The sequence below is a fragment of the Lathamus discolor genome, chromosome 5 (assembly GCF_037157495.1).
Source record: "Lathamus discolor isolate bLatDis1 chromosome 5, bLatDis1.hap1, whole genome shotgun sequence".
NCBI lineage: Eukaryota > Metazoa > Chordata > Aves > Psittaciformes > Psittacidae > Lathamus > Lathamus discolor.
In genome coordinates this window covers 108753142-108776434 of record NC_088888.1, presented here as the reverse complement: position 1 = coordinate 108776434, position 23293 = coordinate 108753142, and the positions used below count along the sequence as shown (strand labels likewise).

The following is a 23293-nucleotide window of genomic DNA, read 5'->3' as shown; positions in this document are numbered from 1 at the left end:
TGTGATTCTGCTCAGGCCTGGTAGGTTGCAGAGGAGAGGCCAGAAATAACACCTGAAACATGAATTTGGGGTGAAAATATAAAGGTGTTTCTCCCTGGACATGCAAGTCTTTAGCCAGCCTCCTCCTTGAACTATATCCCTTTGTAAATGGCAATTGAGCTCTTTTGGGATCTGGCTTGAATTCCTGTCCATATCAGAGAAGCATGCACCACAAAGATACCACCTGGGTAATGCACATATTTGAGATACTTAGAACTACCCTGGACAACCTGAGAGGGAGGGGAGCAGGTGAAAGTCCAGCCACATGCCTCATTTCTCTTTCCATACGGATGCTCCCAGAGGCTCTGTCCACTTTGCCTTACTACTGTGCTCCTCCTCCTCCCCTCAAAGCCAAACTCCCTGGCTGAATTTTTCTCCTGCCCTTAAAATACATTCTGAGATGCCATAAAGGAGTCCGCTTGCAATACAAGAGGGAAAATCCTCTGCAGAACACAAGCCTGCTTATGTTCCCTCGGGTTATCTAAATGACCATGGTAGAAATCTGCTAACTGGTTCTCAGACTCCCTCGGAGCCTCAAAAATAACTCTTTAAACACAGTGAGGAGCATTTACAAGGACCCTGATAACAGTACAGGATGTCTGCTTTCAAAAGTTGAGACTCTGGGGCTGTGAGGACAACTCGGCTCTCTTTAGTGGTAGAAATAAGCTCTGCCCCCATTCTGCACCATAAGCGGTAGAATTCCAGATACACTTGGTTCTGTTGTTCTTTTGAACCACCCAAAACTGTTGTAAAGCTACTGTTGGCTCAGGAGCATCGGCCATATTCTGGCCAACACTCAAGCCTCTCATCAAGATGGTGAGAGGCTGACCTGAGATGGAGCTGACCTGAGATGGAGCACCACCATGCTAGGTGTTGTACAAACACACCATAATATATGGGTCCTGCCCTAGGGAACATTTAGCAATAGAATACAGAGTAATTCAAACCTGAAGGGACTAGATCAGGTTTCTCAGTCAAATCCTGAACATCCCTGAGGACGAAAATCCTACAGCCTCTCTGGGTTCCTGTTCCAGTGTATACTACCCGCATGCTGGAACTGGCTTTCCCAAATGAACATTAGATTCTAATGAGAGGCAAAATCATTGGTAAATTAATTGCTCAGGCATGGGCACTCCAAACAATGAGTCACTGCAGGAGACTGAATGCTGTCTCCAAGCCCTGGAGTCACACAGAGCCCCTGCTTGTGGGTAGGAGCTGAGATAGGCAACCTGGGATGACAAACACCAGAAGTGACAGATGAAGGGATACTCACCGGATGAATGGAAAGGCATTTAGAGTCTGCTTTGGTAATGAGATTAGATGCAACTATTAGAGACACATTAAGGCAAGATATTTCTCACTCTTATTATTGCTGGAGAGCCTAGTGAAGACCATACCAGGCCGGGTCCTATGCAAATGCAGCACCGAGAACTATCCCTGCCCTGAGGAGTAAGAGGGAAGGGCCTAATCCTGCAAAACCCTTAAGCATATATATACCTGCCTTTGCAGGACTTGTTCCCTTAGAGGCCACCACTAATGACACATGCAAATTTTGATGTCAAAGGGTTTGGTTGTGCCAAACCAGACCTTTGTGATGGTCAGTGGTTAGCAGAGTGAGATGGGCAGATGAGAACCGGATGGGGAGCCAGAGGGATAGAAAGGTCATTTAACCAGCTCTAAATGTGTTTCCCCTTTGTGGAAGTGCAGTATCTTGAATCGCTTCAGTTATTCTTGTGTAAATTGATCAGAAGAGATCCCTATTTCACTTCCAGTCTTATGGGTTGGCTGGAGAGGGTGCAGTCAGGACGAGCAATGGAATACTGTAAGGGAGCTTTAAAACCAATCAACAACTTTTAATACAACATTGAAGCTGTCACTAGGTCGGGGTAGTGGTTTGCATTGCTTTTTTTCTCCCCATTTATAAAGTTTGATGCTTCTCAGGTCATCTGGGAAGGTCCCACAGAAACACGCTTATTTAGAAGGGGGAGGGGGAAACCACCCAACTGAACAAGCTGTAATTATTTAAAGATGTAAAAAAATATATATTATGAAGTAGTATGGCTACCAATCCATGTAACTTCTACACCTTTAGAACTAATGAAAATAAAAGAATGACAATAAAAGCAGAAGGCTGCTGCCTGACTCTGACTACACTCATGGGCTTCTTGGAGAGGGCTGGGGGTAAATGAGCCTGTATGAGGTACACCTGGAGAAGCGAAGGTGCAATGTCCTGCTCCAGGGAGTTCACAATGATAGAATTACAGAGTAATTCTAGTCAGAAAGACGACAAACACCCAAAGTGACAGACCCAGCAACAGGGCAGGTCAAGGCTGGGTGCGATGGGGCTTTGAGCAACCCTGTCTAGAGGACAGAGGAGTTGAAACTATACGTACTTAAAGGCTCTTCCAACCGAAACCATTCTATGATTTTAACACAAATGGGGAAAACCACTAAATATGTTTTCTGTGCAGCAAGTAACCCTCCTAGAGCAGCGGAAAGGAGAAAATCTCCCAAAGGCACTTTAACAGTGACTTCTCATTCTAGTCTGCTTACTAACACAGCTTTGCACAGCAGGCTGCTGTTCAGCCTGAAAGCTGCCAGCTGCACGCAGAACCACCACCCTCACACCAAAAACACGTTCCAGCAAGGGCCCTGCTTCTGAAGAGGATAGAGATGGCTGAGCACAGCCCACCTCCCAACCGCTCAGCTGCCCTCGCCCCACAACCAGCTCCTAGGCACCATCGCAAGTGATAGGATGAGTGTGACCAGCGCTTAGGACCTTAAAGCCTGCCCATTCCTGCCCCACCAGCCAATGGGGGAACTCCCTGCTATTTGGGAGGAGGGTCTTCCTCCTCCCCTATAGCAGTAGATGGGTAGGAAGGTTCTGCCTGCTGAAGGTCGTGGTGAAGCGGGGTAAGTGGGTTGGGAGAGGGTGGAGCTGCTGTAGACCGTGGCTAGGGGCAGAGGAAGGGCTGTAGAGCATACAGGAGCAGAAGGGCTGCGTGCTCTGCTTCCCCACATGCATGCACAGGGTGGGCCTAGGAAGGGGGCTGGTTTGAGGGCTGGATGCAGGAATGTGGGGTTTAGGGGCACCCCATTGCACTGCGGAGACGAGGGTGGAAACTCTGGATGCGGCTGTTTTGCAGAGCCGCACGTTGGTGCTTGGCTGTGTGGGAAGATGGGAAGCTCTGCCTCCCAGGCACCCTCTGCACATGGAAGGTGAAGGCTGTGCCTTGAAATCCCTGCAGGAGCTTTGTATAGCAGGGTGGAACCATGCTGGGGCTGCAGGCCCTGGGTGCCGGTGGTGCTGGGTTAAGGCAGATGAATTGGGCAGCCTTACTCTTGTCATGTGTTGGTGCCTGGTTTCTGTCTGAGCACAAGGACTGGAAAGGAGTCTGTACATGGGGAGGGTTTCTTCTGGTCCCAGGCCTGTAGTGTGCCAGCTAAGGCAGTTTGCTCTGGGATGCAGTGGCCATGCTTTTGGGAAGATGGGTGTCATGCCCTGCACAGGGCTTGGTATCCTTCTTCTCCCTGTTGGAGTGAAAGACTGAGCTTTATTCCTGTATCCCCTAAGGCGTGGGGTAATTATTCACAGGCCTGCTACAGTTTCACCCAGAAGGGCTACATACTGTGCACACGGGGGCTTATACAGCCACCCTGCCTTGCCTGCTCCTGTTGAGGGTACATCCACACCACACTGTGGTTCATAGCCCTGTTGACATGGCTGCTGACTTAAATGCTTCTTCTGGGCTAGGAGCTTCTTGCTGTGGCAGGAGTGTGTGGCACTGAAGGCTTCGGTTCACAGTCACTCTGAGCTGACACAGGCGTGGGTCTGTACATGAGTTAGCCCAGACACTGGAGAAGCCGGGATGCTAGCATAACATGGGAATGCCCCTTCTGATGAGGGACCATGCACAAGGTTGCTGTTGATTTTCACATCAGCCTAAGAGCTGTGCCTGGTAACACAGAGCCTTGTAGCTAGGTTAGAAGCTGAGCCTCTGGTCAGTGCTGGTCCCTGGAATTGTCTGCAGAGGAAGTTGGCACTGTGGGATGAAAGCCAAACTGTGCTTTCTTTGTCCTAGAGCCTGCTTTCTTGTACACCCAGTCCTGGCAGAAGTCCCCACTGCAAGCAAATGTGGCTGGGATTTCATGCCAGAAATAACTCCTTATATGTTGGTGTGACTTCCTGGAGGAACTTACAGGATGCTGTAGGATGGGGCTCCTTCATCTCCCTCTCATACAGCATCTTCTGATCCCAGATGCTGCTAGTAGAGTGTATCAATGCTCCCTAGCCCCCATGCTGTTGCAGTCAGTGGGGTGGTAAAGGAAGCAAAGGGGATGAACTGATTCCATTGCTGAGCAGGGAGCAGCACTTGCCATGGTGGCATGGAAAGGATAGTGCACTGGCCTGTTCTGGTTCATTAATATCTATGCAAGGTTGTGTTCCCCCTTTGTACTGGAACATCACAGCTTTAACTGTTAAGAGTTAGGTGAGCTCTCATTTCTGGTGAGGAGAGAGATGCTAAACAGTCTAATTTAAGGTTCTCCGACTCCAGGGGAACCTGTGGTAGGAAAGAACTTCTGGAGAACCCCAGGCCAAATTCCGGCTTATGGAGTGAAAAGCGCCATTAGAGCAGGGTGCTCAGGGCCTTATTTGATTGAATTAAGAATATCCCCAGGGTTGGGAATTCCCCAACATCCCTGGGCCTGAAATGAACCCGTTTCTCTTCACGGGCTTTGGCAGTATCTAGAGAAGGAAGATGGGGGTGAGGAAACTGTGGCAAGCTCAGCCTCTTGAGTGGTTTTGTGTATTTGTGAGGTGCAACTTTCCTTCAAGCCTAGGGCACCAAGTGTGAAAAAGACCTGCTATTCCAACTGCTCGAGATGCCAGAGGGCCCATCCGTGAGGAAGTTCCAGCTGCTGACTTCCCCTTTTGTGGGACAAGTGGTGGTCAAGGTTGGGGGAAGCAGCAGGAAGATCAATGTGGATGACCTGAATGCGCTGAGGCTCCAGGAGTCCCAGGTGAGCTGTACTAAAGATGGACTCACTGGTCCATGACAAGTCTGAGGCAAACAGCATTGTCCTGCATGAGTCACAGAAGGTGCATAACCTGAGAACAACACCAAGCTGGTGTTTGAGGTGGGCCACTGCTTTGTGTATAGCTGGAATAGGTGCATGTCATCAGAGAGATGTGAACACTCATTCTGGAGTACTGCTCTGTGGTGCAGTGTTTAGGATCAAGGTTACTATGAGGAGAGGCTGTTGCAGTGATGTGGCTGGACATGGAGATGCCCAGAATTAGTTGCAGTTTTGAGTCGGTCATGCTAATGCACTGGCTCTCTGCCTTTCAAGGGATGCAGAGTTGGTTTGGTTTAGAGCTATTTGTAGATGAGAGCTGATCTCTTCAGTATGTGGCTGTCAGCCTTGTTCCCCTCAGCTGTGAACTTGCACAGTTGCTCCCCTTATACCAGAGGGCAGGGTTTTTACTGGGTTGGGTTGAAATGCCTACACTGTGGGAGCTTGTGAGATAGTCACACTGGGTCAGTCTTGCTGAGGGCTTCGCTTTGCTGACTTCCCTCAGGTGATGACTTGGACTTGAGTGACCAGGTGCTAGTGCAGCTTCGCCTCTGATTACGTGATAGTCTCAGCCAGGGGCACAGATGCAAGCTGTTTAATAGTAATTTGTGGCTAGGCTGTGGCTTCAGAGCCACCTTTGAGTTAGTTCACCCTGGCCTGAGACACTTGAGGGAGCACAAAGTGGGGAGGCAAATGAGAAGCAGTGGTGACAGACTTTAATCTTTGATCTTTGTCACCAGTGTCTGTCATGGAGTGTTTCTTTGGCCTGACAGGGGCCTCTGGGAGGGCTTCGTGCTGCAGTGGCATTGGAATACCATGTGCTTTGTGTAGACAAAGAAGGGATGCTGAGAGAATTACTACAGTGCTCAAATGCTAACGAACCCCATGTTCAGGATGGGGTGATGTGCCTTCTCTTTCAAAGAGTTTGTAGAAAATAGTCACTAGTATGGAAACAGTGAGGGGTTCCATGGATCCTCAGTACGTCCTATCTTTTTCCTCAGGTTCATGGGAAGAACTTGTACCTGGCATTTGTGGCAGCTGGAGAGTCCTTAGGGCCAGCTGCAGAAGAGACAGTGCTGCAGGGAGAGGCTGCGAGTGGAGCAAGTCCTTCTGCTCAGGGAGGGCAGGGACAGGTTTGTGTTCCACGGACACATCCCCAGGAGGAGGAGCTGCAGGAACCCCAGCACTCAGGTTCTGAAGCCCCAGAAGCAGCAGAGGGTCCAGGCAACTGGCTGCGCTTCCACTTCGGCTTGTTTGGCAGCATTCGGGCAAATGAGTTCTCAAGGGCAAACAAAGCCAATAAGAGGGGGGACTGGAAGGACCCTGCACCCAGGTATTTAATGGAGCCCTTACTATGCTTTCTCTCTGCGTCTCATTCTGGAGAGACACTCTCTGCGTCGAACTAGATGTGTGTGTGGATGCTCTCAGCCCTATCTTTACTCTGATAAGTCTTAAGATAAGTAGGCAGGAGGGATGGAATGAGTGGTTGTGTGGTGTGTTCAACCAGGGAATCCACAGTGCACTTGTGGTGTGCATGCTGCCTGTCAGCCTGGGGATCACAGTACCATCTCGGTAAAGGTTTTTATTCAAAGAGAGAACTTTTAGGGTGCCAGATTGAATCATGCCCTGAAAATGTCTGTGGTGTCCTTGTTAGGGACACACTCCATACCCTCCTATCCTGCAGTCTTTTGAAGGATTACTTAATTGAATACAAGTTTCAGCATCAGATACCCTGATTTGTAGACCCTGCTGCTGGAGCCCTTGGTCACCTGGCTTGTCTGCTGGGGAGAGCTGAGGTGCTGATGTATCTTCCTGTCTGCTGCTGTCTCTTGGCTAGGGACCACAAGGCAGCAGAATGAACAACTGTGTGCAAGTTGCGTGGGTTCACAAGCAAGTTTCCTGGCTGAAATCATTAAAGAGGCTACCTTGTATTAAGATGGTGGCCTAGAGTGTTGGAATGCTTGCTGTGACTATGTGCATGCAAGCGTGGTGATAAGCTGTAGGGAAGGAATAGCTGGACTAGGGTACAGCTTTGATTCCTTCTTAAACTGTGGCAGTCTTCCTGCATGGGGGACTGGTACACGATGCCTCCCTGTCTTTTATGAGGATGGGTAGGCATGTGTGAGTACTGATGCCTCGCTGTGTGCTTCTCCCTAAGCTTACATCATGTACAGGCTCTTTTCTCATCCTCTGGTAACTTTTCATTCCATTGCTGTCTTTTTGTGTGCCAGAAGGTTTCTTCAGCCAGAACAGATTACACCAAATGGTTCAAGGATGTTTCTGATGAAACTTGAGCTTCTCTGCTATTCCCAGGCTGGTTCTGTACTTTGAGAGTGGAGGCTTCCTTGTTTTCTACAACTGCCGAATGCACTGGTGCTCCTCTCCGAGGGCTGATCCTGCTTCTGACATCCTGTCTGTGGAGTTCCACCGTGGCCGGGCACTGGATGCCCTACGCACACCCAATCCTATCTGCTACACACTCTTAGACCAAAGATATTTTTCAGGGCTGGGTGAGTTCCAAGGCATAGTGGCCTCCATGAGATGGAGGAAGGTGGGTGGGATGTCTGTAGGTCCAGAGCTACATGTGTGAGCCTCCTTCTCCTTAGTTTATGGTTTCTGGCTCATTTGGCTGAGGGTATGTGTTTTTCTTGCTGAGGACAAGGCTTGCAGCCTGTAACCACAGGCTTCAGCTATGTGTGTGCACCGTGTGAGTCCAGTGGTGCAGTGCGCTGTGAAATGTCGTGGTTTGGGTGATTGGATTGGCTTGTACTTGTTGAAGGAAAGGTTTGCTTCCAGGGTTGTGGGAAGAGAACATCTTCCAGTCTGATCCCACCTGTAAGTCTACTCTTCATATGCCACCTCTAATGAGAATGGTGTTGCTAGCTGTGATCCTTGAGGCAGAAGTCACAGGTTGGAGCTATAGGTCTGCATCTTCTTGGTAAGAAATACCCTTATTGTCTCCTTATTTCTGACTCTTCCCAGGGAACATCATGAAGAATGAGATCTTGTACCTGGCCAAGATCCATCCATTAACACAAGGCACTTTTTTGGCGCTCTTGGATCTGGAACGTCTGCTTGACTGGGTCATTCAGTTCAGCTCTGACTGGCTGCAGGACAAGCTGCACGGGAGGAAGCTGCACCTTCAGATATATCAGAAGGAGCACTGTCCTCTTGGGCATGCAGTGATGAAGGAAACTCTTGGACCATCAGGTGGCTGGAAAAGACTTACATGGTGGTGTCCTCAGTGCCAGCCTGCAGTGATATCAGGCGATGGGGATCCTTCCCCAGGCACTGAGTGACCTGCCCTTGTGTTCCTCCTTTCCTGGAGGGTGTGTCTTGGTTATCCTGGGAAGGTCTTCATGGTTTCTTTGAGGCTGTTGAGTTTGCTCTTCAAGGACAGAGAGCTGGCAGAGTTGAGTGCTCAGTGGAGGTTACAGGAATCACTCTGTGCCTCTGGATGCGAAAAGGAAAGCAGTTGCACCTGTCTGTTGGGTTTTTGTTACGGTGACACAACAGTGTAAACAGAAATGTTTTGGTCACCCTGTTTGGACTACAGTGAATGGAAAGCATAGGAGGTCAAGCAGGTGATTCCTGGGGTCTGAAGAGCTCCTACCCCTTGGCCCTGCTATGGTGCAATGGATTATGGTGGAGTTGGCAGAAAGGACATATCCTTCTGCCTAAACAGCTTGATTAACTCACTACTGGGTAATCCTGCCTCTGTACCTGTGTGCTGGGCTGTGATTAGGTGTAATTAGATGTGGCTGTTCCTTCTCTCAGCTCTTGCATGAACAGCTGCCCCCATCCCATGGGAGAAAATAAACCTCAGCAGTGCCTGGTGGAGCTCCTCTCTGCCCCTGCAGATTTTAGTTCTGTGGCAAACTGCCAATGCACTTAAAAATAAATCATTAAAAATGCTGTGCTTGTGACAGGGATTGCATAAAACTCATTAACTCCAGAATAACTTGAAAGCAAAAAGGTTTGGGAATAGGGATGGTGTGATCCCTCCTTTGTTGGGCTGTGTGTGTGTCTGTGTAGTAGGCAAGAGCTGTTGCTGTTCACTCTCCCAGTATTTGGGTTTATTTTGACAATAGATTGCTGACTCAAAGAATAAAAGCTGGAGTTAGAACCAGTGATGTTCAGCTGAAGTTCAGTGTGTCTTTTCTTGGTAGTTTCTTGCCTGAAAGCTGAGATGTACAGGGGAATTCCAGCATTTGGTGCTGCCCTGTAGAGGATGGAACTAGCAGTTTTCCCCAGCGGCGTAAGGGTGGCCCAACAGGAAAATTGTTCTCATTGAATCAACTGAGTTAGAAAAGACCTTGAAGATCAACAAGTCCAACCCTTACCCCAGCACTGCCAAGTCCACCACCAAACCATGCCACTGAGGACCTCATCTATGTGGTTTGTGAACACTGCCAGGGACAGTGACTCCACCAGTGCCCTGGGCAGCCTGTTCCAAAGCCTGACTACTGTTCTGGAGAAGAAATTGCTCCTACTATCCAATCTAAACCTTCCTTGGTGCAGCTTGAAGCTGTTACCGCTTGTCCTGTCACTTGTTAACTTGGGGGTTAGTCTCTTTTCCCACCTCACTACAGCCTCCTTTCAGGCAGTTGTAGAAAGCGATAAGGTCCCCCTTGAGCCTTCTCTTCTCCAGACTGAACACCCCCAGTACCTTCAGCCTTTCCTCGTCAGACTTGTGCTCCAGCAACTTCACTGCCTTTCTCTGGACCTGCTCCAGCACCTCAGCGTCTTTCTTGTAGTGAGGGCCTAGAACTGAGCGCAGTGTTTGAGGGTGTATGTGGCTTGCACATCAACAGGGTGTGCTGCAGTTGAACCCCTCGGTGGTAGGCTGCTTCCTAGGCTGGCACAGCCTGTCCCCTGTGAACTGTGCTCCCCCTGAGTGGCTGCGGGTTATGGGGTTGATGAATAATCCAATTGATGGGGTTATGGTGCCAAGGGAGATGGGCAATGTCACCGCTGAGCATGTCCTGCAGTGCCAGTGCAAGCCTGGAACTGAGGCACGGTAATGCCAGTGCCCTTCTGAAACAGAAAACGACACACACACACAAGAGCCTCCAGCAGATGAGGCTCCCATTGTTAAGGATGAGATAGCAGCTCCTAGGTGTCCGGAGGGCCCCGGGGGCCAGGCTGGATGGGCCGCGGAGCAAGCTGCTCCGGCAGGTGCCCCTGCCCACGGCGGGGGCTGGAGCTGGATGGGCTCTAGGGTCCCTCCCAACCCGTGGTGAGCCGGACCCGCGGAGCCGGCAGCGGGCGGGGGCGGCCCTACCGGGAGGCGGGGGGCAGGAGGACCCTGAGCAAGCGGGCACGGAGCAGGCAGGCTCCGCCGCGGACCCAGGCCCGCCCGCTTCCCGCTCCGCCAGCGCCGCGCCTGTGGCGACGCGCGCCGCCACCCAATCAGCGCTGGCCGGCGGCCGTCACACCAGCCTCTCCGCCATTCTATTGGCTGGAGCTCCCCTGGTGCGAGCGCCCCTCGGCCAATAGGCGTCCAGCCGGCCCACCGAGCGATGGGACGAGAGCGCTGATTGGCGGAGAGGCGGGGCAGAGGCGGTCTCGCCCGGCTCCGGTTAAGCGCCGGTGTGTGGACAGAGGGGGGGCGGCGGCGCGCTCGGCGGTGGTGCCCCCATGGAGCTGCTGAGGAAATGGCTGGGCCACCCCGAGGACATCTACAACCTGCTGCGGTTCAAGATGGGCGGCTACCGCGCCGTCATGCCCAGGGTCGACCCGGTGAGCGGCACGGGCGGTCACGGCAGGCGGGGGTGCGCGTCGTTATCAGCGGCGGTCGGTGCCCGGTGCCCGGGGGGAGGCGGGGGATGCGGTGCCGCGGTGATGTGGGGCCGGGACGGGGGGAAGAGGAGGAGGGGAGGGATGAGGGGGGGGCTGTCATCTCTCCGCGGCCGCGGCGTTACGGAGGCAGCGCCGGCCCGGTGTCACCCTTGGGCAGCACCGGCTCCGTGCGCCCGGCGCGGTATCGGAGCATCCCGGGTGTTGCAGCGGCTCGGGCCTCATGCATTGCTCGGGGTGCGGGTGTCGCACCGGCTCCTGGTTTCCCAGCAGCGGGTCTTGCATTACCGTGCATCGCACCGGTTGCAAGCGACGCACGGGCCTGTTTTTTTTCGCATGGGATGGGGACTTTACCCTGCTCCTGCTCTCCGCAAGCAGGGCACCGGCTCCGGGCACCGCACAAACCCGGTGCCACAGTCTCGGTGCTTCCCGTGCATCACACCGGCTCCGGGCACTGCACGTCCCGGGTGCTCCGCACCGGCTTCATTCATCCCGTCCGTGGCATGGCTCCGCGCGTCACACGGGCCCGGTGCTGCACCGGCCTCGGGCTTCCCGTGCATTGCTCGGGGCCGGTACCCTGCTTGCATCGCACCGGCTCCGGCCACCTCACGGTCCTGATGCTCTCCATGCATCAGCGGTCCTCGGACGGGACGGGCACGGAGCGGGTTAAGGGGCGGGCAGCGGGCGGTGCTGGGGGGCGGAGCGGGCCGTAGCCCCCTGCCACCGCCGCCGCTGCTGCCCGCCCCGATGGCGGTCAGCACCAGAGCGGTGTCCCTCTTGAAGCGGGCGCTGGCCCTTTCGCCGTCCCCGCCGCGGGGTCCCCCTCGGGCTGCGGGGCGGCTGCGGGGCGGCGGGCGGCGCACTCAGCAGCGCGGGGTCCCGGCGGCGTCCCCTGCCCCGCCGCCGGCTGCCCCCCGCCTTCAGCCGCCCCCCGGCACCGCGCTCTGCCCGCAGGACTCGCTGGAGAGTGGGCTCCGCACCTGCTATCGGTACCTCAACCAGACCAGCCGCAGCTTCGCCGCCGTCATCCAGGCTCTGGACGGAGAGCTGCGGTGAGCGGGGGTCCCGGGCGGGAGGCTGGGGATGGTGGCGGGGGTAATGCACCCCCGAGGATGCAGGGCTCCCCGGGAGGGGTGGGTGCGATGTCTGCCCAACACAGGGGCTCCCTAGGAGGTGGTGGGTGCATTGTCCCCCCTCTGATGCCGGGGTTCCCCATGCAGTGCCCCCATATACGCTGTTCTTTATCTGAGCCGATGCGCAGCCCTCCCTCTTCCCCCCTGCGCCTCAGGGGTGCTGTGCTGAGCAGCGCTGGTTGGAGATGCTCAGGGCAGCCCCACCCCGTGCAGCGGGACGTGGGGTTTCTCACGTCCAAGCTGCCTATCACACATGCCCCCCCACCCCCGGCCGCCTTCCTGGGGGCTGGCACTGCAGCTCCTCGGCCAGCAGATGGTTAAACACCGCGGCTGGCCCTGTGCTGTTAGTGATACCCTGGGAATGTGTCCTGGCAGTGCCAAGGCTGGGCTTTGGGAGGAGGTGAGAAACATTCCGGGGCTCACCAAGGGTCTGGATCCTGCCTGAAAGATGCTTTTGGAAGCAGCTGCCTCACAACCTGTTCAGTCATTGGGTGGGCTTGCTTCACGCTTCTTTTTTTGCTGTACAAATATTGCTGTTGTGTGCAGGAAAGTTTCAGACAGTAGCGGAGGATGCAAAGCTCAGCTGGGGCCTCGTGGCTATATATATATGTATGCTGTCCATAATTCCTTGTATTTGTACGGTGACTACTGACTTCAGTATATAGGTCTCTTTTCAGTTAATCCCAAACTGGGTTAATCATCAAAATGGGGAGTTTCTGTACTGATACATCTAATGATATGGTTGTGGCTCTGCTGAGGTTGTAGGCTCTGTACACTGGGTTAGCTGTTGGGTTTCTGAGCCCTGGTTTGGCTTTTGGGATGGTGCCCCATAGCTGTTGTCCAGTGTTTATGAAACGGTGTTTGCAGCCTGTTTTACGGGAAAGGCAAAGAAATGCAGTGGTTTGGCAAGGGGAAAGGTACAGCTGGGGCCAAGACTTAAGCTTTTTTTTTCCATGCTTGGTACATTAGCTAATGTAGAAATTGAGGAGAAAAAAAAAAGGCTACTCAATAAAACATCCTGATTCCTGTTGGCAATGTCATTATGTGGTGTGCTTGCCTTCATATTCCTTTGGTTATCTTTCTCATCTCTCTTTTCTGTTCTTTAATCCTTGCTTTGCAGCTTGCTGGGATCAGGAAGGTGCCATCCCTCAGGCACAGAAACTTATGCCTGGCATCCTAGAAATGCCATTGCCAACCTAGGGATTGTGCGGGGCTTGCTGCTGTGTAGGGATTGCTGCTGAATTACAGCTGGCTCTGTAGTGTGTCAGAAGAAACTCGTTTTCAAAACACAGTGACTCCGCTGAAAAGTTAAGGACGAAAGAGGGAAATGCAAAATAGGCAGAATATAGAAACAGGCAGATCAGCAGCTTACTGAAGGAATTAATTTTGCTGGATCACCTCAAAGTGTGAGGTGATCATTGTGTTTTCACTGATGTTAACCCCACTAGGGGGGTAAGCTGAACCTATGTGGTTATAAACTACTCAATACCGGCCTCTGTTCTTGCTGGCTGAATGAGCTGGGGGTATAGGATTCAAGCATTGAAACAACCACATTGGAGTGAAATCCATCCCTAGTTCCAATCACTGCTCCCGCGGGAGCTTCTGTGCATCCGCCAAGGACTTCTGGAAAACAGAGAACTTCTAGATGAGTGCTTGGAGCCATGCTTCCCCTGCCAGGGTGTTGGTCGTTGAGTTAAATGTCTGGTTCCTTCTTGTTTCTCTTTCTTGGCCCCATAAACCGTGTGTTTGTTGGCCAAGGCCCTGTCCAGCCTGTTGCTCCATTCTTAGGGCGTTTTCTTGGAAGGTGGGAGGCTCAAAACTGCAGCTTCCATCAGCAGCTGAGCCAATGTCATAACTTCTGGTGGGGGCGAGGAGTTATGAGACAACACCGTAGCTCCTCTCCTGGTGGTGGAGCAGAGGGATGCTCCTGCCTTGTCCTGGTGCCTGTCCCTGGGACCCTTCAGCATCAGTCCCTGCAGGCTCAGCTGCTTTGTGGAGAGGACCAGCTTTGTGCTGGTAGAGGGTGAATGTGGTGGCAGGGGGAAAGGAAACCTGGGAAGAGGGAGCTGCACCTAGGAGCTTGAGCCCCTTGATGAAACCAGGCTTGCTGTTGGGAAGTAGGCACTTCCAGTTCTGCAAAGGAGAGGTAATGCCAGTGTTTTTTTCTAGCTGTGTCACACAGGTTTCCTAGTGAAGACTGTGTGGCTTTGGTTAGTCCCCTGTAATCCCCATGGATCTCAAGTTGGAGCCCAACTGGGGTCATGGTGCTTTGGAACCCTGCAGAGAAATGGAGAGCTGCAGGCAGACCATGCTCAGTGCATAGTTGTTTTTATGATCTTTTATTTCATGCAATCATAGAATAATTTGGGTTGGAAGGGGCCTTTAAAGATCATCTGGTCCAACCGCATTGCAATAAGTAGGGACATCTTCAACAACATCAGGTTGCTCCCAGGCCATGAGTGTTTCCAGGGATGGATCATCTACCACCTCTGTGCTACCTGTTCGAGTGTCTCACTACGCTCATCATAAACTATTTCTTCCTTTCATTTGCCCAAGTCACCATGGAGCTAAATTGAGTATATGATGGAAGCTAGGGATGGAGTTAAGGTTTGGATGCAGAAGTGGAGTTAAATGAGTGTTTCAACTATGCTGGAGTTATTGCTTCCCTTGGCATGGTGTCAGTGTGAGAAGTACTTCTGGGATGGCCTTTCAGGTTCTGCTCTGCCTTTCTTGATTGCTGGTGAAAGGGGGTAGGAGTCCTGGGCACTTGCCTCATGTCATATGAACCTTTGCAGCTTGGTCGAAATGGAAAAACTCAGTTGTGCAAAGGAGCAGGAGGGCACGAGAGAGCTGCTCGTGAGCACTGGGGTGTGTATTTTGATGGAGGTGTTAAATACTCTTCAATTAAGGAAAAGATGCCAAATTTAACAGTATTGGCTCCAAAAGCCAGTCAGTTTTCCCTGGCTGGTTAACCACCTCTTGCGTGGTGTCATTCAAGGGGAGCAATGCTTTTGCCTGGTAATTAGCATTTAAGCAGTCCAAGCTAGTTTCTATTTGTTAAGCAATTAATAAATGCATCATCTCCTTGATGTATCATTGTGCTCATTTAGAGCTAGGGGATTATTTTATATAAGTTGTGGAGTTGGAGCCAGTATGTCTTGCCATCAGGACTTCTGTCTTTGCTTCAGCAGCAGAAGTGTGGAGCCTGGATGGGGAAGGCAGGAATGGGGAAGGCAGAGGCAATGGAATGGAGAGGGGAAGTGGCTTTCCAGTAGCTTCCTGCTGGGGTGCTAGGATATGCTGGCTGGTTCCAGTGTCTTGCATGTGGAGATATAAAATACAGGGTGGTTTTGGCTCTATTCCAGTCCTAATGTTCCTGTTTCCTAATGTTCCAGTAAGGCACCCCAGGCAGGATAAAAGGGTGCTGGGTGCAGAGAAGGGGAGGTGATAGGAAAATGACACCAGCTTTTTCCCTTCCTTATTTTGCATTTGCTTTTCGCAGTACTCTGACTTCAGGCTCTGTCCTCTGGGTTCTAATGAATGCTGGCCTTGCTTGCAGGGTTGGATCTGGCAGTGCCCTGCCTTTCCCTTCCCCGGTGTATGCATCTTAGAAAGCCAAAAGCCATGCCATAGTTTCCTGCAGGAAGGAAAGGGTTTCCCAATGCAGCTCTCACGGCAGTGAGAGGGGAGTTTGTGTGGAGGCACCACTGTTGCTCAGAGCACAGGTTCAAGGAGATGATGAGCGAGGTATGTGGGAGGTGCTGCTGGTGGTGCTTTCCATCCCTAACCTGCTCCTCTGACCCTGGGATGTGAGCAGCATGTTTCTAATGCATCTGTTTTACTTTCCTGCACTGGAGGGGACAGTCACTGTCCCTATATGAGGGCTGGGGAAGCTGACATCTGGGATATAGTTGAAGATATCGCTGCCCATTGCAGGGGGGTTGAGCTAAGTGACCTTTAAAGGCCCCTTTCAACCCAAATCCGTGATTTGAAGCAGGAGGGATTGTGTGTGGGCATCCCTTGACCAAAGCAGTACTGTATCACCGGAAACGTTAGAGTGAATTTTGCTGGAAGTGCTTCTATGTTCCAGAGGCATCAACAACCTGGCAGTGCCAACATGTATCATATTGAGCTTTCAGTGCCTGCTGAAGGCTGTGTGGTTGATCTGAGCTATTTGTCCTGCCTAATAGGCAATCCCAAGTAAGGGATTGTTTTTTCTCCTCCCCCTAGACATGCCGTCTGTATATTCTACCTAGTTCTCCGTGCCCTGGACACTATAGAGGATGACATGACCATCAGCTTAGATGTGAAGGTCCCAATGCTGCACGAGTTTCACTCCTATCTCTACCAACCAGAGTGGAAATACATGGAGAGCAAGGAGAAGGACCGGCAGGTGCTCGAAGACTTCCCAACGGTAAGGCATCCACATCCTTGCTTCAGCTGCCTTGTGTCACCTTTCTGTGCATGGTTGTCCCTCTACACTAAGTCTGCCTATGCCTGCTGAGGTCGTGCAGCCCCTGGTGAGCCTGTAGTTCATCGCTTGCACATGGGGCTGGATGCAGAGCTGGAGTGAGAAACCCAAATACAGTGCAATTCTCTCAATGAGAGTCTGGCTGTGGAGAAGTGCCAGCTTTAAAAAGCGGCTTTTTGCCTCCCCTGTTGGAAGATTAAATGACCATCAACTTGTGGAGAGTGGTTTGGACTGGGCACTCTGCATTACCTGGGTTGGGTGTCCTGCACTCCTAGGAGAGGAGGAAAGCTTCTCTGGGATTTGGCTTATGGATGGGCTGCATTTGTGGTGGTCCTGCAAGATCTGCCCTAAAGCTATAGTACTCTGCTTACAGACCTTTGCCATGTATATAATCATAGAAGCATGGAATGGTTTGGTTTGGAAGGGACCTTAAAGCTCATCCAGTTTAAGCCCCCTGCCATGTGCAGGGACACCTTCCACTAGACCAGATTGCTCCAAGCCCCTGTGTCCAGCCTGGCCTTGAACACTGCCAGGGATGGGGCAGCCACAGCTTCTCTGGGCACCCTGTGCCAGGGCCTCACCACCCTCACACGAGAGAACTTCTGCCTAAGAGCTCATCTCAGCCTCCCCTCTGTCAGGTTAAAAACATTCCCCTTTGTCCTGTCCCTAAAGGCCATTGTAAAATGTGCCTCTGCAGGTTTCTTGTAACCCCTTTAGGCACTGGAAAAATAAAGTGTTTATTGCACTTTGTTGTTGTGTCTTGGTGTGTATGTGTTATTCACTTGAGCAATGTGAGTTCATGCTCAGGTATGATTTGATTCTAGTAATGTTTCATAGAGGTGTACACGCAGGTTGTGCTTCTCCGTGTAGTAAACTGGAGCAACTGAGACAGAAGCAGAGTCAATATGCTTATTTTATAGACAGGCTATTTTACAGGGCAAGGACATGCCAGCAGCTGTGGACAGAGTGGGGAGGGGAGCCTGGACCCATGCTGGGGTCTGAGCTGTAATCAGGCAGACCGCTGTCATTATGCTGTCACACCTGCTGGGCTGGCTGTAGTTACCCACTATAAATTAGTAATACAGTATTAAATAATAAATTAACAATAAAAGCCTCTTAGCTTAGCGCAATAATAGAATAAAGCTTTGCACTACAGAACACAGTGCTCCTCAGTTTTGGGAAGGGGAGGATGCACTTTTTTGTTTTCAATGTGAGAGCAATCGAGTCCCTGGGTCATGTTGGGGAATATGCAGAAGGAGCATTTCACACTGTTTAAGTTGTTTGGTGCCTTTGCAGTTGTGCAAAATGCACACTGTGAAGCCAGAGCTGGAGAGAGCTCAGGAGAAGAGAGTACCAGAAACCTCCCCTGTCTTTCTCATGGTTGCTGTGATGGAATGCTTTCACAGACTACAAAAGAACCCCCAACTGTGCACCAAGTGTAGCTACTTCTGTGCTGCAACTCCCGGATGATACCAGTCAAGGCCACTGAGCCTTCCCAAAGATACTGCTGTGTCTGATCTACCGCCAGAGACCGTATTGAGAACAGACGGAGGCCTTGAAACGACTCTTGGTTATGGGAGTTGTCCTGTCTCTCCAGCCAGGGTGGGATAAGTGCCTCATAAACAGCCTTTTTCTTATTCCTTAATAAATGTTGAACCCTGGTGGTTTTTCCTGACGCTGTCTTTTGTTTTCTTCCTCGTGGTGGTTTGTGCTGCAGATCTCCATGGAGTTCAGGAACCTGTCAAAGGTCTACCGGGATGTGATCTCAGATATTTGCCACAAAATGGGTGTTGGCATGGCAGAGTTCTTGGAGAAGAAGGTGGACTCTCAGCATGAGTGGGATAAGGTAAGTCAGCCTGGACAGAGGAGTGGACTGAATGTAAGATCCACTTTGTCACTGTGAAGGCACTGTTGTGGGAAGAGGGTTCAGATGGATGAGGAAGACTGTGGGCTTGGGAAGGCATTGAGAGGCTGCTGGTCCTGTGGGTAATGGGAGCATGGCGTGGCTTGTTGGTGTTGCCCATCAGCATGTGTTTGGGGTGACCCACTGCATCAGCTTGTTCCCCTGTGGGTGGTTCATTCGGCTGGTGGCAGCAGAGTGGCAGCTTGGTGGGACATGGCGAGGTGTTTGCTGGGTATGGGAAAGCTGAGATGTCCCAGGAAGGGCTGTGAGAACTTGCAGAACGTGTACTCTCAATGACTTCTGAGCACCAGTTTTGTAAAGCTCACTGTGGTAAATAGCTTGTAACTGCTTCTTTTATCTTGTTTTGTTCCTGCCCCTTCCCCTCTTGGTGCCTCTCAGTATTGTCACTACGTTGCTGGGCTGGTGGGGATCGGCCTTTCCCGTCTCTTCTCTGCATCAGAGCTAGAAGATGCTATTGTTGGACAGGACACAGAGCTGGCGAACTCCATGGGCCTCTTCCTGCAGAAAACCAACATCATCCGGGACTATCTGGAAGACCAGATGGAGGGAAGGGAGTTCTGGCCCAGAGAGGTGAGAGAGAACACTGTCTTAGGGTGAGGTTCCTGCCGTGCCTCTTTGGGAAATGCACTGAGTCTGAAGGTGCTGTTGCTACTCTGATACAGTGAGTTGCATCCTCTCATTAGAAGAATTCCTAATGGATTTTCCTTTGAAGTACCCGAATCTGGTTTTTTTCCCCCTGAAGTTGGTGTCCCTTGATAATCTTTCACACTTCTGTTGGAGAACTCTAATGGATGGAGCCAACCATCCATGCTTCCCAGGACCCATCTTAGGAAACCGTTATAGGGTGCGCAGTGGAAGGTGGATAGCTAAAATTGTATTGTCTCTCAAGTCCCTTTAAGTCAAAGTTAACAGGAGAGACTTGATGGTCTGCTTTAATTCTGTTAGATCTGACAGTAGAGCTGTGCTGCTTAAGATTGCTGCTATTGATTGTACATCTTGATATTAACAGTTCTTGTAATATTTCAATCTTCCTTCCTTTCTTGAGCCTAGTAAGCCCTTCAAGGCTTTTGTGAGTCTCTGGTGGTTCATGTTGGTCTCCCAGACCTCAGAGTGTTATTGATGCCACTCTTACAGCATGAATGTACCCTCCAACTTGTGAATCCTTATCTCTGTGTTTAGGTTTGGAGCAGATATGCAAAGAAGCTCTCGGATCTTGCCAAACCAGAGAACATCGATATGGCTGTCCAGTGTCTGAATGAGCTCATCACCAACGCCCTCCACCACGTCCCTGACGTCCTCACGTACTTATCCCGCCTGAAAAACCAAACTGTCTTCAACTTCTGCGCTATCCCCCAGGTGAGTTATGTTCTCAAGTGGTTCTTCGTCATCTGCAGCCCAGCTGATGAGAAGTTGGAGGTGAAGGATGTTATGTATCATGTTGATATTAGCCTGTTTTATTCTCCCTCTCTTCTCTTTCTTCCTTCTTTCCTGGTACCTACTCTTTCTGCTGTTGATGAGATGGTGGCTCCTCTCCAGAGTGTCTTAACACCAATTTCAGTAGAGCCGAGGTTGCTCCCTTAGCAAGCTCCTCACAATGTGGTAAGGGCTCTTTGTGTTTCTCCTCAGGTGATGGCTATTGCCACATTGGCTGCCTGCTATAACAACAAGCAAGTGTTCAGGGGTGTAGTGAAGATACGAAAGGGACAAGCCGTCACTCTCATGATGGATGCCACAAACATGCAAGCTGTCAAAGCCATCATGTACCAGTACGTGGAAGAGGTAGGTTGAGCAGTTTGAGTAATTTCTGGCTGTTCCCATCCTCATTCCTGGTGTGAAACTGGGAAGACACATGAATCTGTTAATCCTCTCCTTACATCTCGTAGTTCAGTGATGGCAGGGAATGGTGGCCTTGAAGTGCTTTTGGCCTGGACCAAACTGGGTGCTTGGTCTGAGAGGCAGGGACTGAAGTCCTGCCTTCCTGATGGAGAACCAGAGTAGTCAGCTCTCACAGCACCTGGGCTGAGTAGGCACAGAGGACCTTTCCACAACACACTTCTGAACAGGTTGCATCATCTCCCTATGGGCTGCTTGAAAACCAGTGAGCACTCTTGTTTTCTTGGTGTCTGTACTTGCAGCTGGCAGGATGATGTGGTGGTTGTACTCCATGGCCAACAGTAAATAAGGGCAGCTCTTTACAGCTGCTTAAAGCAGTGGGACTCCCAGCTTGAGGGTACTGTGGAGGTTAAAAGTTCACAACTGGTGGTTGTTTTCATGGGAAGATAAAACAGCAACTCAAAACCAAACCCAGCAAGGGGTGTTAAATAAAAAGACATTGCTTCTGCACCAGGGAGACCCCAGAACATGGGTTACTAGAGATCCCTTTGTGGGCTGGCCAACCCCATGGTAAGGGACACCTCGGCACCTTAGCCAAAAAGAGGGTCTCTGCTCATTCACACCTCCCTATGCCACATGCAGACAATTATCTCACTGCTGTGAGGATTGCCGGGCAAGAACCCCTGGTTACAACACCGCTTGTCATTGAGAGATTATGTCTGATGTGGCCCATCTCCCGTCATGGGGTGCCCTCAAGAGGCTGCTTGGCTTAGTGCACTTCTCAAGGGAAATGGATCTTGGCCCTATCCAGGCATCCCTTGCAGCTGGTCCTTGCTCCATGGCAGTCCACCACTGAGGTTGTTCTTGAGGACATGGTGGCCCTTAACATTTCCCCTTCCACCCAGTGCTGCCGTTTGCCTCTTGAACCTCGGGTGGGAGCCATAACTCCTCCTTCCTCCCTCCTCCCCAGATCTACCGGAAGATCCCAAGCACAGACCCATCATCCAGCAAGACGCGGCAGATCATCGCCTCCATCCGTGCCATGAGCTCGCCCAGCGGCCCCATGGCCTCGCGCCACCACTATTCCCCCATCTACCTGTCGTGCGCCATGCTCCTGGCCGCGCTGAGCTGGCAGTACCTCAGCACCATCTCCAAGGCCACCGAGGACTACGTCCAGGCGGGAGAGAACTGATGGGCAGAGGCGGGCGGGGGGAAGAGATGGTCGGACATGGGCAGCAGAGGTAGGCAGCTCCTCATCCCCTGCCGGTGGGGATGGCCGGGCATCGGGGTGCCATGGGGCCTGGATGGTGATAAGGACAGGACACCGGTGAGCTGTGGCCCCCAGCGGTGGTGCAGCATTGCCAGGCTCTGCTCCTCACCGCCCTTGCTGTCTGCTTGGATGGTTACAAGCACTAACCAGAGTCCTGCTGTTTGGGGTTGAAGATTTTTTTCCCCTTCTTTCCTGTTGGATGGTTTCCCTGAATCTTTTTATTTTTGGTTAGGATGGTTTTAAATAGAAACTCAGTTGCCTCTTCCCTTTTGCTTGAGATGTGAGATGTCCTTTCCAGCTCAGAGCTGAGGAAAACCACTTGGATTTTGCCTCCCTTTCTTAAGCAGCCTCTTCCCTGTCACCCCTGTTGCCTGCTCCACGCTGGAAGGATGCTGCTTCAGCCAGGTGAACAACATGCTTCCTTACCCAAGGAAAAAGCTATGGCCACCTTGTGGCCCTCAGCCCAGGCTGGTTGACACCCTGCAGCCTGGAAACAGAGGCGATCTTTACATTTCTGTTCTTGTGCTGAAGGAGGCTGCTAGACTTGAAACAAGCCCTTTTAATGTTAAATATGTAGGAGGTGGGATGCTCTGTCCACTTTAATGTGCTCCCAGCTGAAAGCCACATGTTGCAGCTTCCCTGCCCTCTAGCAGATGGAACCCTGCACTTGCAAAGCTTCGTGTCTGAGCATGGGGAGGTGGTTAAAATGAGAAGCGAGCTGCCTGCATGGTCCTAAGCTAATAACCCCATGCCTGCCTCCATTGCAGGCTCTGGGCTCTGCAGCACTTCTTCAGCCCAAGGGATGGGAACAGCATCATCCCAGCAGTGCTGGGTGCCTGTGCAAGGCAGGAGCGTGAGGGTTTGCACTGTCCTGCCCCTCATGGGGTGTGTTTTGAGGGCCGTGGTGCACTGGCCAGGCTGAAAGGCAGCAGCAATCCCTGCTATGGGCTCGGAAAGCTTGAGCCACTGAGATGGCCAGGGTGGGTTCCCCTGGCCTGCTTGGCTCTAGCTTGGGGTGATGCTTTGGGTTAGACTGATGTGCAAGCTGTGTTCTGAAACACATCAGGCCGGACTTCCTTTGAGAGGAAATGCACTTCAACAGCAAGTGTTTTCCTGGGGTGGATTTTTGGTATCAGGGTCCCTACCCACCCCCCCGTAAATGCTGCTTTGCCTTTGTGAAGGGAAAGACAGCCCCTGTCCTGGTGCAGGACAGAGCTCTTTACACAGAGCAGTTTGGTGCCTGTGCAAGGCCAAGCCCCTGTGGCTAGACTGTTACTCAGAAGGAGAACCCCTACTCCACAAATACTGATGTAGATAGTTTTAAGCTGTTGTTGAAAAGAAACTTGCGGTAGCTCTCTTTGTGCAGCTTCCCGTCTTGTTGGAATTAAAGTTTTCTTTGGGAAAAAACACAGTTTGGTCCTTTTTTTAGCTGTCATTTCACACTTGTACTTTTCCACCATGCCACAAGTTGCAAACCTTCTGCTAGGATGAAATGCACATCAGAGAATCACAGGATGGATTGGGTTGGAAGGGACATTAAAACCCATCCAGCCCCAACCCCTGTCACAGGCAGGGACACCTTCCACCAGACCAGGTTGCTCCAAGCCCCGTCCAACCTGGCCTTGAGCACTGCCAGGGATGGGGCAGCCACAGCTTCTCTGGGCACCCTGTGCCAGGGCCTCACCACCCTCACAGGGAACAACTTCTGCCTAAGAGCTCATCTCAATCTCGTCTGTGTCAGGTTAAAG

The 23293-nt window shown here is 51.7% G+C and overlaps 2 protein-coding genes across 5 annotated transcripts; both read left to right on the top strand.

The window, feature by feature from the left end:
• The first annotated feature begins 2851 nt into the window (after positions 1–2851).
• NEIL2 (nei like DNA glycosylase 2) lies at positions 2852–9260 on the top strand. Its single transcript, XM_065681866.1, has 5 exons — positions 2852–2952; positions 4877–5061; positions 6117–6448; positions 7429–7625; positions 8098–9260. Exons 2-5 carry the CDS (start codon positions 4924–4926, stop codon positions 8412–8414), a joined length of 984 nt encoding a protein of 327 aa, XP_065537938.1. The 5' UTR covers positions 2852–2952; positions 4877–4923; the 3' UTR covers positions 8415–9260.
• Positions 2897–22954, top strand: FDFT1 (farnesyl-diphosphate farnesyltransferase 1). Of its 4 annotated transcripts, XM_065681857.1 has the most exons (8): positions 10684–10857; positions 11869–11966; positions 16278–16461; positions 18236–18364; positions 18821–19012; positions 19622–19798; positions 20069–20221; positions 21246–22954. In XM_065681857.1, exons 1-8 carry the CDS (start codon positions 10756–10758, stop codon positions 21465–21467), a joined length of 1257 nt encoding a protein of 418 aa, XP_065537929.1. In that variant the 5' UTR covers positions 10684–10755; the 3' UTR covers positions 21468–22954. The 4 variants fall into 4 exon arrangements, with proteins under 4 accessions (XP_065537932.1, XP_065537929.1, XP_065537928.1 ...); XM_065681860.1 differs by lacking the exons at positions 10684–10857; positions 11869–11966 and adding an exon at positions 2897–2952; XM_065681856.1 differs by lacking the exon at positions 10684–10857 and having other exon boundaries at positions 11065–11966.
• The last annotated feature ends 339 nt before the right edge of the window (positions 22955–23293 follow it).